Genomic DNA, 19,180 nt, shown 5'->3' on the forward strand with positions numbered 1-19,180 from the left:
GCAATTTTGTTGCTATTTAAGGGTTTTATAAATTCTCATACCTTAAAGCATGGCAACCCCTTATGAGAACTAAAAAAATTTAAATTGAAATCCGTTGGAAAAACTTAAGTATCTTGGTTGTATTGACTCCTGTGGTTGAAACTTTCAGATATCAACTTCCTTAAATGGCAAGATAGGGGCATCTATGTTCTAATTGATGTGTTTCAGTTCCTGTTTTGTGTAGTTATAAAATATTGTAATATGCATAAGGTCTCCTTTCACTGTAAACGTGACGATAATAATTTTAAATTTTGGGATGAATCAAGTTCATTCAACAGCACTTGTCCAATGGACCATGGACTATTTGTATTTCATTATTTCACATAGTAACAGCGTCAATGGAAGTGCTAGCCGATTAATTTGAGTATAGAAAAAGAATGAGTTCATGGAAGAGAACCACAGCGATCTTTACACAACTATGAAATAATATTAGGGACATATCATGAGCCAAGGTTCCTTTGTTTGCTTACATCTAACTGGGCGTTGGGAATAAGGTTACATCTAAGGCAACTAAATAGTGCTCAGAACCCTAGATAGGGGCTAGGGTGCTCTGCCCACAGAGCAACTGGGTTGTGTGTCTCAAGTGGTGGAATGGGGAACCCCTGGCATGTTACATGCTGGGGTTGTCAGGCTATAATACGGAAAACCTGATCGCAAACTATAGTGGTGCACCGTGTTGGGAAAGATGCCATGTTCCTCGCATGTTAAAGAACCCTACTGTGGTATTCTCCCGGAGTAGGAACTATAGGGCTCTGCCACAGGAGGCTTAATTGCCCGACCCTACCAACTTCTCCCTATTTCCAGTGGCAATCAAAATTTGTCACATTATCCTTGTGTCCCATCCCATTTTTCATATCATCATCATTTCATGTTCATTTTATCATCCACTTCATGTTCATCGCCTGAATATAGCTGAAATACTGCTGCTTGGGCGTTAAACCCCAACAGTCAATCAGTCAGTCATTGTTTGCTTACATGTAATCATTATCATGAGCCAGCATATGAATAATTTCGAAGGTATAAATACGGAGCAAGTTCGTCAAACATGGCAGATTGCATTTGGCTGCAGTGCTGTCAACATCATTTGAAATATAAGGAAACAGCCATGGAAAGGATTTATTGCTGCAAGAAACTGTCATTAATGCAATTTCCCACCACACCAATAGCGTCATTTGATGTTTATTGGGTTTAACAATATCATACGATATTTTCAGCCAATATAGGAGCACCAATGGAGGAATTTAATGGGAACCTGACTTTGAAATGAGTGAAATACACGCATTATTTATGGTGGATAAGTAATACGAAGGGACTTTAGGATGCATGGTTAACATTTTTAAGGATCGTTTGATGTGGAAAAGGAACTAGGAACTATTAACTTTATTTGGTGAATACCATTATTATTACATTTGGAGTAGGATGAGGGCAACATGTCACACAAGTCGTACATTTTATTAAAGACACAGAAACTGCTATCACTAGGAGTCAACATCATTCTGTTACATATCCTGCTGAATAGAACACACATTTATTGTAATAAATTAATTGTTTATTTTTAATTGGTTTGTTCTACATCCATATGCCTACAGTATACACAGAAATGTAATATTTAAAACCAAGAGCCATCTTATCCAATGGACCATTCGCCATACCTGTTACAATACAATCAAGACGTTTGTTGGTTATTCTCCAAGAACTATGGTTCTTAGTATTTCTGTCTGTTTTTTAGTGATGTTTTTTTTCATTGACTCTACCATTAGTATTTGATGTTCAGTTATGAATTTTATATATTTTACAGTATTTGATATCCAAGAGTGAGTTAGAGAACAGGACAGTATGGATCACTGTATGGCATAATGATAGATTTGGACGTAATGATTTTCTTGGGGAAGTAACCGTCAACTTTGACTACTATAGATTTGGTGATTCTGCTCCCAAATGGTACAAACTTCAAGAAAGGGTAAGTTTATTGGTAGTTTTTATTATTTAAGGTGTGGTTTATGGTTTGACATCTTTCCTTTTGTTTTCTACCAAACTTTTAAGAATTAACTATTTCACTAGGAAATAATTGCTACCAACAGTAACTTCAAGTTCAACTGCTACTACAGATTCATTTCTGGTACTTCAAGCTGCTGATAATCTGTTTCTCACTTTATAGAATTAGTATCTCTTAGTGTGCGATATGAAGACTATAGCTTGTATTTTAGGTTCCAAACCATCTCAGAGGAAATATAAGGGTAAACATAGCATTAAACATATACTGTATCATACCATCTGTATCATTTAGTTCTTCTTTCTATCAACAATCAATACTATACAGTTTCACTTCAAGTTCATAATGGACTTAGTACATTTATGTAGTTGTATTTTGCTCTCTTCTTAATACTTAAAGAAAATGCCATAAGTGTAAAATCAGTGGTAAGTTATAACCTCATGATGGAATATAGCATTATGACGTTATACAGATTTTATACAACTTTTTTATAAAAAAAAAATTACTGATAGGAAAGTTAATATAAATAGATATCTTCAATATAACTTTTGTGATTAATGTTTATTGTATAGTATTAATGGGAAGTGTTTGCAGATTTTAATCAAAGTATTCATTTGTTTAAAAAATTGTTTTTTCCTATTCAAAAGGTAGTAGCTTAATTCTTTTAAAACTTTGTTACATTGTGAATAGTGTCCTATTAAACCTTGCGTTGGTGGTCCATGACGTAACTTTTAGAATTACGATATATTTACACAGCCTTCTTTCCCTCTGTCTATAGATAACACCCTTTTGGACACTGATCATCCTTTGATGGTTTTTACCACACTTTGTACATACTTAATCCTGCAAAAACTGTGGACTTTTTATTTTTAAGGTTCACGAGGTCATTTTTTACAGGGTATAGGCATGCTACAATTTTTATTGCATTTTTGTTTTGTATTTTTGTTTCTAAAACTTTTCTTTGTTCCATAAAGGTGTGGAGGGTAAGAAATGTTTTCATTTGGGGTTGCAGGTTTATATCCTAATTTAACTGTACTAAAAATAATCTCAAAGCCACAGGAGCGTAAGAAATTGGGGGTTTTTTTAATGTGTATTCAATATACTACCATTACTATGGATGTACTCTTATTCATAAAAAGTTTTTGCACAAAATGAATTTCAGTTATACTAAAAATAAATAAATGAACTATATTTCATATAAAATATTAACATTAAATGTACATTCAGCAATACAATGTATTTTATGTATACCTTCTTAAGTTAATCAAAATATAACAAATATAACCAATGTATCTGCAGCTTCACAGCTGTTCTGTGATGTGGTGCACCCTTACAAAATGGAAGGTATTTCAAGATATCCTGAAACTTAACTCAGAACCCTGCTATTCCCATGTCCATCTTCCTTGGCCCTTAAAAGCAACAATAAACAATAAACAATAAATATGTTCCCCTGATTTCAATACTGTTACACCATTTAGGCATATTTCACAGGGGTAATTTAAATTTTAAACTTGTACATGTTGACTGAGTTGTATTTGCTATGTGCACATCCATACGGTTGCTATTTTGAGTAATTCCAGATCCAACACTATTTAGCACACCTAGACACTCTTCAGTTATCAAATATCTGTTCACATAGAAATGATAGAACTTAGCACTCTAAGGCTGTAACAATAATGCTCATGTGAATTACATTTGTGATATACTTCAGGTTTGAAACATGGTATACTGCTATCTGTCTGTCTGTCTATATATCTACACATTGTAATATATTTAAAACTTGGAAATGATTATTTGTTTTACCTTTAGTACAATGTTTGTCAACATAGAAGGAGGTTTCTTTCAATTTTTCATTGTTACCTTTTTTCACCCAATTTACGAGACTTGGGGACAGAGGTATCATTTGCTATAACTTTACTGTTTATTTTTTATCTTCTATGATACCTGTTATTTTAAAAGCAGTTTTAACTGATATTGATTTTTATTGTATTTTACAGTTTGAACAACCCATGTCCTTACTAGCCTACAAAGGTGACATCATTCTGTGCCTGAAATATGTCCCACCAGAGAAGGTTAAGCGTGATGTGAACTCTCCACCATCACCAACTAGGAAGCGGCTAAGAAAACCAGTATCTAGTGATAAAGGGCAGCTACATGTTATGATTAAAGAGGCCAGAAATCTCACAGCTGTACGATCTAATGGTCATTCTGACCCATTTTGTAAAGGGTAAGCAGGGTTAATTTCACATTTTCATATCTCTGAGTAAAAACAAGTTAGGTAGGGTAGTTGGTGTAAAGCATGGTGACTTATTGACAGTATTGACTGTAGTAGTACATACTGATACCTGTTAATGAAACTTTAATAAGGATATAAGGTTCATCATTTAGTCAAAACAATAACATTTTTTGCAACTCTTTGCTTAGGTACTTAAATTGTAATTTAATTTTGAAATGACTGTAATTGTTATATAATATTAGTAAAAGGAAAGAGAAAATAAATCTAAAGAAATCATCATAATTTTTTTTTATTTCCCTTGCAGACAGCTACAGCCAGATAAGGAGAAACAGAAAACACATGTGATAAAGAAGGAATGTAACCCTGTGTGGAACTGTACAATGGTGTTTGATGATGTCAACGTTGCAAGCCTACGAGAAAAATCGTTGGAGTTGACAATCTGGGACTATGATAAAATCACCAGTAATGACTTCCTTGGTGGTGTCAGATTAAATTTAGGGACTGGTATGTTGACCTTGAATTTAAAAAGAAAAATATACTGTATGTTAAGATGTTGTTGCAAAAATATAACTGACTTTTAATTGTAATCAAACTCCATGCAAACACAAAGTTTTGGGGTTCATAGGAATAACCCTGTCAGCCTGTTTTTGTCTGTCCACATTTCTCGTAAGCACAACTCCTCCTAAACTGCTCAAGGGATTTCAATAAAATTTTATAGGAAGGTTGGACATTATATGTAGATGAGCATGATGGAATAAAGTTCCTGTTGAAGAATTAGAAAGGGAGATAATTAACTTAGTAGTTATACATTTAAGTCCATTTGAACCAGGGGATATTCTCTTTGTGAGCTTACTCACAGTATTTCTAGTTTTTATGACAAGCATTGTGAAATTTTAATGTGATTTAAAATTGTATTTTTTACACAAATGACCAAATTGCAATAATTGATGCAGGAAATACACTCTAAAACAAGATGTTGAAGTTATTACACAAATTCACTATAGTATCATATTTTAAAAGTGAGTCTATAGCTGTAAATCACAGCATTAAACCTAATAGATTTGCAGTGACTACACAGGTATTTATTTGATAGCCATTTCTAATTATATTGAAACATTCACCACTGCTATTGGCTCACTTGCTTTGTAAGAAATATTTTGTCAGGTTTACAAGTTACCTGCATAGGGTTTTTCACATTTTAATTATAACTGATTATATACATATATCTTATAAGATGATTTGAAGATTTATTCAGAAAAAAAAATTATATACAGTACATATATCTTCTAAATAACATTCTAGATATATTGACTTTTTGTAGGAAGAAGCTATGGTAAAAATGTTGATTGGATGGATGCACGAGGGGAAGAAATTTCATTATGGCAGGCAATGTTAGATCGACCGAACTTCTGGATAGATGGTGCTCTAGTACTCCGACCTTCCATGAGTAAGAGAAAATGATGCAATTCAAAACTATCCAGTGCTATTGTTGGTGCTATGAATGCTCAGTCTGTATTCCTATGGAGAATACAAGAAGCTAGAAGTTTATTTTGAAAAAAAGTTGACAAGGTGCCATTAGATGGTTTAAAATGCCAGTGAAGGGTCAGGAGAAAGACAAATAGATAATGCAAAATGATTTTTGGAAATTAAATAATAGTCTTAACGCACATTCATATTAATTAAGTTTAAAACCATATTTAATTTGAAAGGATGAAAGTGAGTTTTTTTTTTTAAAAGTGATATGTTGGTTAGTCACATACAGTTCATGAAGACATTGTGATGCTTTGGGTTTTTTTTTCACTGACATTTGTAAATTCAAATTGCCAAGTTTTACAATTATGGCTGAAGTTATTTTCATAAGATGTTGAAGCGAATGTCAAAAAAACAAGTACAACACTTTCTGAATTCACTGCAGATATGCCTTAATTTTGTTGTTTAAGACTTGTTGCTGTAATTAAGTCTACTGTAAAGTGTTCATAACTGATAAAAATCACTTCAAGTGTGGAATGGTATAAATTGAGAATCTTTAATTTGAAACTGTTAAATATGTTAAAACCATATTTAAAATTCTGAAAAAAACTGCTTTTATTTTTTTTTTAAATTGCCATTGTCAAAAAAGTTTTTTTTTTGCATTTAATTTCATTTTTTATGAATTATTTAAGGTTATTTAGGATATTTACCCACTGCCAGTCTTCACCAGATACTGTTGCCTTCTGTATTATTTATGGGCCAGTAATATCAATAAGTGTCTGGTAGTCTGTACCATTGGGTTCTAGCCTATTGCATTAAACTGATAAAATTGACCTGGATAAGTACAGCTTATGCAAAAATAGTTACATGTTACGTAGGGAAATGAATCAGGTCCTGGGTTGAATAAAAAAGATTTAAGCACCAACTGCAAAGTTTAATTTATAACATCATTTAATTTGCCCTGCCTAATCACCCAAAAAAGGAGTTTAACATTTGTTACCGTATGAATCTTGTGATTTTAAGAACCATATGTAATGTAAGATATTGTTATAGACTGTGTTATTTTTCATTTGTTAATTTATTATCTTTGTTCCAAAATATATCAGCTTGAAGTGGATTATACACTTGTATGTACTTTTATTCTTAAGTATTTTTCACCCAAGTTAACATGATGATCTCAAAATTTAGGGACATCACTTACACATGTACAGTACTTCATTTTTTATATCCTAATTACCCAATATAATTCAGTGAGTAATGTTTTGTTGACATTAACCATTCCTTTATTACAGATAGGGAATAACATATAAATAGAAAGATTTTGAAGATTTCGGAGCATTAAACTGTATATTTTGCATCTTGAATTTTTTAATTAGTCATGTACCTAAAACTGTTTCTAACGTCTTTAAGTCACTCATCCTTAGTTTAACTACTGTAAGTTGGAAAAAAAGGTGTAAAAGGGAGAACTATCCATTGGCCTTTCAGATTTTTTACAAGTGAAGTACTAAGTAAAAACTTTGGTATAGTTAATGTTGAAGAATTGAGAAGCATGATTACATCTAAAGCTTCCAATAACTTTAACTTTAAATGACCGATCTTGTTTTAATTGATCAGTGAAAGGATTCAAATTTAATTACACTGTATTTCAATATTTTCTGTCTTTCCATCCCTTTACTCAAATTTGTGATAGTAGATTTATAGGAAAGTTCTGCTCAAACAGCATGTGATAGTAGTGTAGATATATGTAGATATAATAGTAGTCACATGATCACTTGTTAACCAATCAAAGTAATCAGTATGTAAGATGAATCATTTAATCATATATAGTATCATAACTTTTATTGGATGCTTTTGTTAATTTGATTATAATTGCTTTATTTTAAACCTGTATTTTATGACCCATTTATTCTGTTGATGTAGAACAGACAATTGGAATTTCACATTATGTAATTTGTTTGCATGTATTTTGACTGAATTGCCTTTTTTCATGAGAGTGTTAATTTTTCTATCCCATAGCAGAACTCAGTTACATTAAGTATACAGAAAGAGACAATGAAATCTTAGAAATCCAGAAATTTGTTCTTTTTTTTTACCAGAAAATACAGTTGGATTATATGGCCTATGACTTCTAGAGAAAAGTATTAATTAATATCTCTTACAAAATGTGCCCCATTCTATAACCTATTAAAAATTTTAACCAGTGATAAAACCTTGTTCAAAATAGATTTATCAGTCTTCTATCATAAATCCTATACATTATTGTACTAGTTAATTAATTTTACAATAGAATTCCACTTCTAATTTGTGAAGTTTTGTGTTTAAAAAATCAAACAGCAAAATTTATACACAATGTTCTATTGAATAAAATACTCGTGCTTTTTTCTTATGTTTGACTTTGTTATTGTTTGTCTACATTGTAGATTATGTAAAGACCTGATTAACAACTATTATGATTAGGCTGTCTTCTTATGAGAAACTGATATCTGAGTTTTTTTAATGAGTTGATTTCTGAAGTCCTTTGTACACCCATATATTCCACCATTTAAATGAGACAGTTGGAAATAGTTTCAAACTGTTATTGTCCTTCATTTTAAATATACCTGCATCTTAATTTCATATTAAAAATGTATATAAAAAGACTTAACAAGTTCCTTGCAAGGTTCTGGATCAGAATTGTTGACAACAGATTTTATCATACACTCAGACAGTACAGGATTGTAACAAGAGGCAGTCAACTATAACATACAATACTATGGAGAACATGACAGAAGTGTAACAAACATTTATACAAGTAACATTCTAACACAATCCATAAAAAGTACTGGCTGCAATATATGTGTAAGGTATAATCGATGTGCACATGGGAGAATCGAGTTCAATAATGTCGACTCAAATAAAAAGTTGCCAATGTTGTCATTAAATAAGGCCATGTTATTAAGAACGGCAACATTACATAACGACAAACGTGCCTTTGCTTCTTCGACCAAGATGGATTATCATGGTAGTAGGTCGGTATAAGTTTCACACGCAGTTGGTGTACAACGTCGTTTGTACATACAAATTGGCAATGAAACTCCTCGCCGACCAATCTATCATTACAAAGATGATAGAAACGCTTTTCACGAGGAATGTTATTCCATCGTCCAGTTTCTATAGGAAATTGTATATTGCTACAACGACATTTCACATTACTCTGACATCTCTTTTTCTTTAACTTCTTTAATTTTTTAACTTGAACTCTGTTTTGAATGAACTATAGAACTGACCCTTTGAGCTATTCAACATATTAGAATACCAGATCTTCAGAGTCTGTTGTATATATGATTTTATCTTATACAACATATAATTCGCTGTTCTGGAATGTACCCCAAGCACTCTTTTCAAAGAGTAATCTAGGGAACCAAGGTTATAGCGGTAGCCAAAAGAATGTAATCCAGGGACAAAGACCAGACATCCACAACAAAGAACATAAAGTAAATAAAATCATACATATAAAGTAACAAAAGCAAATGAGCGACTCGGACTCAGCTAAAAACTGGGGGCATGGACCAGGTGCACCGGTAGGGTAAGCGTCCTCTGTTTTTCTGGAAAAACCCGCCGAGTTGCTCATAAAAAGTAAGTCCGAGGTAGACAAACGAGGAAAGGAAAACTATCACACTTCACAAGAATAAAGTTCTATGGGGTAAAACAAGAGAATCAAACAAAGTTAACTGAAGATCTACAGAAATTGGAATATTACAGAGTTTTATTTTTTACGCAAACAGAGCCTTCTATGTCTGCGCTGCTACCTTATTTTTTGCATCAGTGTATTTTCCATTGTAATTAAACATAATACCTAAATGAGAGTAGGAATCTACAATTTCAACTACTGATCCAAACAGTTTGAACTCATAATTACGTTTTGACTTCCTCTTTGCGAATATAACAGTTTTAGTTTTATTAATATTAATACCAAGACGCCATTCATTACAATTGTTCAAAAACTCTCAAACAATTCTGAAGGTCATCTAGCGTTTCAACTAAAATTGCTAAAATTGCAGCATAAAATAATACGAATATTATTATGTATGTGCTAAGCATATCTTCACATTTATCATTAATATCAGGCAGCCCATTTACATTATTATGAACAAAATATTCCTCTAGGTCTGACAAAAATATACTGAACAAAAAACGAGACAAATTTTCACCCTGACCTACTCCAATATCACAAGAAAAAAGTCCACATATATCACCTCCCAATTTTACACACGATTTAATGCGATACATATTATATACCACATTTAAAATTTTACCAGAAACATTATTTTGAACTAGCTTTTGCCATAACCCAAACCTCCAAACAGCGTCGAAGGCCTTTTTAAAGTCGACAAATGTACAAAAAAGTTTCTTCCCATAGCCAAATATATCTCTATAAATACATGTAAGCAGAAAATGTTATATGTGGTAGCATTTCCCTTTCTAAACCCGGCCTAACTGTCCGGAAACAAAGAATATAAATCAGCGTGTTCAGATAATCTGTTATTTAATACAGAAGTAAGGACATTTCCAATAGAAGACACTAATGTTATTCCTATGTATGCATCTGGGTTTGTTAAAATCAATACAAAATGCACAAGAAAACAACGTTTTTAATCCTTGTTTGAAGTTGTCGACCCCATATTACAGTGACTCTTCCAAACAAATTAGGGATAGTTAAATACCATTGGTTATTTTTTTATTATTATTTCTTCACTACTTTGTTGTAGGGAATATAGCTTTAATCATGTCCATCCATCTGTCATTCTGCAATTAACAGGGTTTTTTTTTGGTTTTTGTTTTCGTTCTTTTTTTATTTTGTTTTGTTTTTGTCTTTCTTTTTTTTTTGCTAAACAAGTTCAGTAACTGGGACAGTTTTTTTATGCATTTCACTCTATAGGACTGACAAACAGCAAATAAAAAAACTATACAAAACTTCAAATAAATGGCCAGATTCCATTTAAATGTACTAAGTATGGATTAAGTGCCCTGATAAGGTAAGCATGTAATCCTCAGTTTTCTAGGCACATCCACCAATTTGTTCATTTATGTTGTCCATGTAAGTATTTAAGACCATACGAGTATGCGTTTGTTATTTGAACAAAACCTGCATGTGCTTGGGTTTGTATCAATTGAAAATACAGTAAAAACATTCAACAAAATTAAACCATCACCGTAGAGTAATAAGAAAAATGTTTCTGGAATGCACATATTAAATATACATCAATCATGTTCTCAGAAAAACGACTGGAGTGACATTTTCAACTGCATTGAACGATTGACTTTCTACATTTCATACAAGTTTTGTTTATGCAGGCATTCTTGCACTTGCACCATTTATATTTAAGTGAATAACTTGCCAGTTTAGCGTGAAGTGAAATGATTTCATTTTCCAGTGTGACGTTCCAACTCTTCGGGTCAAAAGTTCCAAGTCATCTTAAGTCATAATAAGAATTTAAACGTCCAAATCCACACGACAACTTAAACCATGTCCCGACCTTTCTACAAATGTCGTCTACAAAGTCAAGATAGGTTATCTATGCCCTACCGATAACTGAAACTCGATAAGTTACCTATGCACTATCAATAATTGAAACTCGATAGGTTACCTATGTACTATCGATAATTGAAACTCGATAGGTTACCTATGCACTATCGATAATTGGAACTCTTATAGTGGCAAAGCTGCCCTTTTTAATTTTTGTTTTCGAAATTTCTTATTGTACTTTATTGTATTTTCTCGTGGTGTATTCTGCCATTTTTGTAGTTTCTGTCCAGAATGTCTCTAAGTTTTCTTGTCATGGTTGGGCACGACTCCGTCGTCTCTTTTTTTATTAACTTTTATTTTATATTCTATAGATAAGTAAACCTGGTGTTTATACAAGTACCTCAGAAGCAAGTGACATGCTTTAATTTCATTTAACAGTACATGGGTTCTCATGGTGAGCTAATTGAGCAGCACAGATCCTATCCGATCTCTCCTCCTTGACAGTTTTCATGAGTGAAATACTACTTAAAAGATAACCTGTGTATAATCTTAAATGAAAATTTGTTGGCAAACATAATCATTTGCATCACTTATAAGCAAAATGACATCGCAAAAAAAAAAACAATTGCAATAGTAATAATGGCGAAAAAACATATAGGGTTAAAGATCAAAACCTGTGTATAATAAAAATGTTTCGCAAGGTGCGGCTTGATACGAATCCAATCTTAATTAAAATAAGACTATCAATTGTTCCATTAAGACACTGCATGCAGTGACTGGATGGAACAATTGATAGGTTTTATTTTAATTAGATTGTATAAGAACTATGAGCAGCAACATAAAAAAATTCTTGTTTCTGACCCTTTCCTACAATTAATTCCTAAAAGGTTTAAGTTACAACCCCCCAAAAGCAATCACAGCCTTTTCTCATGTAATATGGCACCTTGTGGTACATTATCCTAGGGATCCATTTATTGTGTATTCATCATAAGTAACGCGAGTTCTTTACTCGCTATATTCAACTTCGTAGACATCAGCTTTTGTCCTATCGGCTCCTCGTGGACTGTTGCCGACATAAAGTATTGTCTGACTTTGAAATGTTAAACAGTAGGCCATATCAATTCCTATACGCCTGGTATTCAAGAGAGACAATGGTTCTCCGATGTCGCTAAGAATGTGAAAGTAATCAGGGAAATCACAAACAATAACTTTATCTCCCTGACTGCTAGCAATATCAGTTGAAGTAAACGGTCGCAACTCATTATTAATATCTGGGTTTCCAATATAAATGCTGAGAACCACACCTTCCTGTGTAATGGTCTTGACCTTACACTTGAAGTCGGTCGAAAATAAGTCAATTATAAACAAATTTCCATTCACTGTACTGGTGATTTTCTTTGGAAATGAGAACAAACGATCTCCCTTCATGTCATTTTCGAACACCTTCAGATGATTGCCTTCTCTATCCATAAAAATCACCAATCTCTTTCCCTGAATAGGTACACTAGGTCCTGGAGATTTGGCACCAACAACGATGTGTTGATCTATAGTCACGTGCGCAGAAATTATATTCAGTGACCCGGCGTTAATTCCTGATGAATCGAGTAGACCGTTGGTTTCATTTATGAGCATCAGGTTTTGTTTACCACAGGCCATCAGAGTACAGTCGGGTAACCTAACTTGAATATCGTTTACTACGACATTAACAATGACCTTCAGAAGACTGTCCATTCATGTTGAATCGTTGTACTGTTTTGTTTTTACCATCACCAAGCCAGAGATATCCACCGTTAGGAACGACCGTCATGCAGGTGCATTCATCAAGTTCGGTTGAGAACTTCCTCAAAACTTTCATCTGAACATTCACTGTATCGCGAAAGTATTCATGCGCAAATATTCCGACAGAAGTTTTTGATGCCTTCGTTGGTACAAATTTTATCGTTGGAGGGAGGCTTATATTTGTGGGTAAAATATTGGCATCTTTAAGGAATTCATCAGCGCGAACAAAGAAGTTTGATTTGTCCTTTGTGTGAATGAGATCATCAGCTTTCGCTATTTGGTCATTAATGAATTTCTTCACCTCAAGGATTCTTTCATTCTTAGTCTGTTCTCGAAATAGAGTGATTTGTGTCTGAACATCATCTTTTAATTGATCTGCATAAGTATCTATGTCTCTCTTCAGTAACTCTTTTTGAGTTTCAATGTCTTGCACAAGTTTTTGTGAGATGTTTTGTTTTGCTTCTTCAGATTGCAAGTAGTCAATCGCCTCCTCAATAGATTTGCATTCCTTTTGCCTCGTTCCAAAGTTTTCTAGACCAATTCTTAATCTCTGAATTTGTACGTCATATCCTTCCTTAATGCTAACAAGCTGGTGTCCAGAATGATCATTTGCCTCGCAGCTCTGGCATGAAATTTGCTTACATGCAATACAAAAGCGAGAAGCAGTTACTTCGGAATGTTGATGACATTTGACTCCAACAAAATCGTCTTTACCCACTTCTTTAATGTCAATGATGGTATGATCCTGGGCGTGTTTGAACTTGGAATGAATCTTCTCTTTGCAATTGTTACACATTAGAAATTCGCACTCGATGCATTTCCACTTCAGTTTAGGATCAGTTTCACAAAGACTGCATATAATAACATTCTGTGCCCTTACTATGGAGTTAGAAAACGCCATTTTGATTACACAGGTTCGTTCCACGCTCTAATGTGTAGAATGTATACATAAGTAATAAGGGCTATTTAAACTGTTTTTACTTTCCGTCTCGCTGACCACTTATGTATAAAGTTTAAATACAGAGATTCATGAATGACACATTTCGATGGGTGATGAGGGGTATATTGACGATCAGTTTAATTAATAAGAAATGATAAAAATATAATGCATAGACGATTACGACTAATTTAGTTACTTGTGTGTAGATAAATTGGGTTCGAATATCATTTTTCTGAAGCAATGCAAAGCTACTGGCTACATTCCAAAATTAGAATACTGAATTTAGCAGACCCAGTTAAAAAGGGTATCTTACCATTTTATGTACATGCCATCTTATCGTTTTACTCAATAACCAACTATAATTCGGTCTATTCTGAAGAGATTCTATGTCCAGCCGAATTTATATTTATTCACCAAACAAGATTTATTACGAAATATAAGCTTATTACTCTAATATATGTAGTTCTATATGTAAATTGGTGAATTAAAACCAAAGCTTCATTGACTTGACTAAAAAATCTGTTGAAAATATTCTCATAATAAACCTTTAAAACACATCAATACTACTGTAATCACCTCAGTATGACCACTGGTCAGCCTTATACGACATTACCTCCGGACGAAATTGAAGATGGTAATGCATGTATTAGTGTTATATTCTCTAACGGTGTCTCCACAAAGACAAATAGTGATAACTAAACTCCATGAATATCCAAGCAAACAAATAATTCCAGTGAATGTCCAAACAAACAAATAAACCCAATGAATGTCCAAACAAAGAGTGTTTTATTGCTAAGTCAGCCAAGTACAAAATCAAATTCTAAGCCGCATTTATTCATGTTAACAACTGTCAAAATGGCACCCGGAATTATTGTGATACTTGCTTTTAGAAGTGACATTCATCAGATAGGGATTTCGGGAAATTCTAAATAAATTTAAGGCCAGAGATTTTTCTATGCGTAGTATCATAAAACTTTCGATTTTTTTACTCTTTATACTACTATCACATATGTAATAAAGACTGAAAGCTGATTCACATGTCTTAAGTGTCATAGTCCCAGAGAAATTTTGGTATTTTACTTTGTGAAAAAACAGTTCTGATTAAAATATATATATATACAGGTTATGAAATAATTGCTATGTTAAACTGTTTGATTGAGAACATATTTGTTTATCTAGACAGATTAGTAATCCAACAGGCAGTAGGCGTTCAAATGGACACCAATTGCGCATCTCAACTGTCGAATCTTGTTTCTATACTCCTATGGTGTAGTTATCACAAAAAATCTCGTACAAAAGGAACGCAAGTTGGCATAGTTCCTTCGGCTTCTACTTTATGGATGATTTTGGTAACTAACCTCATCTCATCCTGCCAAACGAAAAGATTTTGAAATGAAGGACATTACAGAAGCACTGATAACTGCCTCGAACTTTTGTTTATAAGATATCATTTAAACTTGACAAGATGTCTTAAAAGATTACAAGATTTTTTTATTCAGGAAAAAAATATATATACTATTGTTTATTCTTTTGATTGATTGATTGTCGAGCAGTAATATTTCAGCTATATCTAGGCAATGAACATGAAATGGGCGATAAAATGAAAATGAAATGATGATGAAATGAAAAATGGGATGGCATACAAGGATTATGGGTCGACAAATTTTGATTGTCACTGGAAATAGGGAGAGGTGGGCAGGATCAGGCAATTTAGCCACCTGTGGCGGAGCGCAAAGGTTCTTACTTCAATAGAATACCACAGCAGGGTTCTTATACCGTGCGAGGAACATGGCATCTTTTCCAACACATTGCACCACTATGGTTTGCGGTAAAATTGTCCGTATTATGGGGATACCCCATTCCCCCACCCGGGGCACACAACACAGCTGCTCTGTGGACAGAGCGCCCTAGCTTCCGGCCATGGTTCTTAGCACTATTAAATCGCTTTTACGCTTTTAGCGCTGCTGTGGGTCTATTCTTCTGACACCCGGACCCACGCGAGGCTTATTATTTTGAAGACGTCTTGCAAGATAGGTAAAAATGCTAGTATACACAAAACAATTTTAGGTATCACTTACAAAGTAAAAAAAATAATTTCTGAATATTACAAAATATATTATATGATTAATAAGTTATCCTACAAAACATTTATTATTGTATTAACTTAAAATGATACTTTAATAAGAATGATTTGCAGTGCGCGGCTTGGTATGACCCTGAACAGTTAGGTACAGTATAGTCACAACTTCAAATTTGATGTACCTCTTATTAATTTGGATTGTTGTTAAATGCTCGACGAGATTCTGTTCGGAGTCCAAGTGGTCAAAGAAATATTTTTTGTGACATTGATGGAAACAATTTCTGTTCCTCATTCCTTATAGATAAAGGGTCAATTACCCTCTTTATCTACCAATTCATTACTTTTGAGGTGTGGGATCTAGTATAGTGACCTGTACACTTTTACTCCACTTAATAACCTGAAACCAGAAAAAAATTATTTTGGCCCCAAATTACTTCATGGGTAAGGTAACCAACACCAAATCAGTCCCAGCCAAACTTGGGTGTGATGCAATTTCATAGCAATCCATACATTTATACTTAATGATATGTTATACGGCTAATTTTATACAATATTTGCTTCTCTCTCCATTCCTAAGTAATGAGGGCTTAAACTGAAAACCTAAAAAAAAATCTGATTTGGAGACTAAAATTTATAGAATTGGCTTTCAAATATTTTCAAGTCTAGCAAAGTGATTAATTTATGGAATTTTTAAAACCTACTTTAAATTGGAAGGTCATTTTGAAATTTTGAAAACACAAGATAAATAAAACAGTCAACTCCCAGTCACATTGTGTATTCAGAGGTGGGGGGGGGGGGGAAATCTTATATCAATTAATGTGAAGATATGAATGGTCATTTACTGGGTTTTTGTCAGAAATGATAAAGATTAAAAAAAATTGCTATTATGGTCAATGTATTTATCAGAATAACTATGAATATGGTGCAAAATGGATTAACTTCCTGAAAGAAATTTTTTTAATATTGTGGGTTTACAAATGTTTGGATTTCACGAAAAGCTGGTAATTGGATATGTGAAAGCATTAAATGTTGTCTTATGGAACAATTTAAGAAAACAAGTTCTTCATATATTGAGAGCCCCGTGCAGGTCCGGGTGTTAAAAGAATAGGCCTGCAGCAGCGCTAAACTTGTCGTAAAGGCGACTAAATAGTGCTCAGAACCCTAGCCGGGGGGCTTGGGCGCTCTGCCCACAGAGCAACTGGGATGTGTGCCCCAGGTGGTGGAATGGGGTACCCCTGGCGTGTTACATGCTGGGCTTGTCAGGCTATAATACAGAAAACCTGACCGCAAACCACAGTAGTGCACCGTGTTGGGAAAGATGCCAAGTTCCTTGCACGTTAAAGAACCCTAATGTGGTATTCTCCCGGAGAAGGAACCATAAGGCTCTGCCACTGGAGGCTTAATTGCCCAACCCTACCCACCACTCCCTATTTCCAGTGGCAATCAAAATTTGTCGACCCCATGGTCTTGTGTCCCATCCCTTTTTTATTTCATCATCATTTCATGTTCATTTTATCATCCATTTCATGTTCATCGTCTGAATATAGCTGAAATATTGCTGCTCGGGCGTTAAACCCCAACAAACAAACAAACAAACAAACATATATTGAGAACACTCTGCTACAGAATTGTTATACATTTTTTGTAAGTTTAGATGTGGTAGTCATCAACTAGCGTTGTATATCAAGAAATGATAGGAAATGTAATCTTTGTAAAGCTGGTGGCATTTGTGATGAATATCATATAATTTTGACATGTAAAGCCTGACTCTTAAATGAGAGAAAAAATGTTTTTTTACTATAGTAGACTTGGTGCATACAAATTTGAAATATTATTTAAGGAAGTAGACCTAGGGTAAGGGGCATAACTCTTGAAATCAGTGATATGTTGGTATCACATTCAATTTCACCTAAGCCTTTCAAGCTTTCATTTGAAACAGAAAGAAAACAATCCAAGTTAATTTGATGCTTACATCAGACTGATATACAGAGCCTGAATACAAGTGTTCCAATGATTTTAAAGAGTTGTGTCCCTTACCTTAGGTCTACCTCCTTAAACCAACAAACCAAGTAGTTTTTGAAAAGTTATGTAGATTTATTAAGATAATAAATGTAAAGGTCAGTCTTTCATGTTCATACTTATTTATATTTTTTTTTCACACATGTAATATGAATCTTGTATTATGTTATATGTATTGTTTGAAATTGGAATGATTTTGGATTTAAGAAAATAAGTTAAAAAAAATATTTGAAAAACTTCCCCTTACTAAGGGGGTTAGTCATGACGTCATGACTATTGGGGTTACTGTAGTAAGTTTCCATGACTTTTGTTATCCTACTAACTCTACCCCTTAGACATGCCGGCATGACTTACACCCTTAGTAAGGGTTAGTTTTATTTTATTTTTGGTCATTTTCTTAATTCAAAAATAATTCCAAATTCAAACAATACCTTGTTTCTTATTATTGAATGTACAGCATTCATTGAACAACAAAATAATTTATACCAATGCAAGTTCTTAAAGTTAGTGCCAAGTACTAAGCAATCACATGTTTAATCAAGAATATTTTTGTTCCAGGCTGAAGGACTTCAGGAGCTTCAAGAAATGGACTTCATATTTATCCTGAACTCATTCTAATTGTGTATACATGTATATTGCACAAATATTTAACTGCGTCTTGTAACTTGCAAGTTTATGTGTTTTTTTTTTTTATTTTCTGTTTTTGGTTTTTCTCTGTACCATATGAGAAATAATTACTTTATAACACAAGAAAAAAATATATATAAATGTAGCAGAGAATTCAGATAATGCAACAGTTCATGATTTATTTTTAATTATTTTTCCCCCATGATTGATTAAATTATGACATTTAGGACAAGTATATACACACAAACCACAATTCTTACAATACATCCCAGATTAATGACAAATGTATGTTAATTTAAAAAATAATGAAGCAATGTATCCTAATTAGTTCCTGTAGAGATCCCTGTGATAGACATCTTAATATTCCAAGGTTGCCAATTAATACCAGAGTTTGTAATTACTGAAGTTGACAATTTTAAATTGTCATCCTCTACTTACATTGAAAAAAAGATTCTGAAATTTAAAGACAAAATGAAATTAAAGAATATGGA

At 33.3% G+C, this 19,180-nt stretch overlaps 1 protein-coding gene and 1 pseudogene across 1 annotated transcript in view; one reads left to right on the forward strand and one right to left on the reverse strand.

The window, feature by feature from the left end:
• Positions 1–8,124, forward strand: part of LOC148614733 (uncharacterized) — a 61,689-nt gene extending 53,565 nt beyond the window's left edge. The window contains exons 11-14 of the mRNA XM_088589041.1: positions 1,838–1,999; positions 4,030–4,259; positions 4,573–4,772; positions 5,590–8,124. Coding sequence (XP_088445167.1) covers positions 1,838–1,999; positions 4,030–4,259; positions 4,573–4,772; positions 5,590–5,729 — 732 coding nt within the window. The 3' untranslated portion in view covers positions 5,730–8,124. The remainder of the gene's footprint in view (positions 1–1,837; positions 2,000–4,029; positions 4,260–4,572; positions 4,773–5,589) is intronic.
• A 3,526-nt stretch (positions 8,125–11,650) lies between these two features.
• On the reverse strand, positions 11,651–13,943 carry LOC148614734 (uncharacterized; annotated as a pseudogene).
• Positions 13,944–19,180: the final 5,237 nt, after the last annotated feature.

Source organism: Perna viridis, chromosome 6 (assembly GCF_037379345.1).
Source record: "Perna viridis isolate PV_CMFRI_1.1 ecotype Kerala chromosome 6, ASM3737934v1, whole genome shotgun sequence".
NCBI classification, from domain to species: domain Eukaryota; kingdom Metazoa; phylum Mollusca; class Bivalvia; order Mytilida; family Mytilidae; genus Perna; species Perna viridis.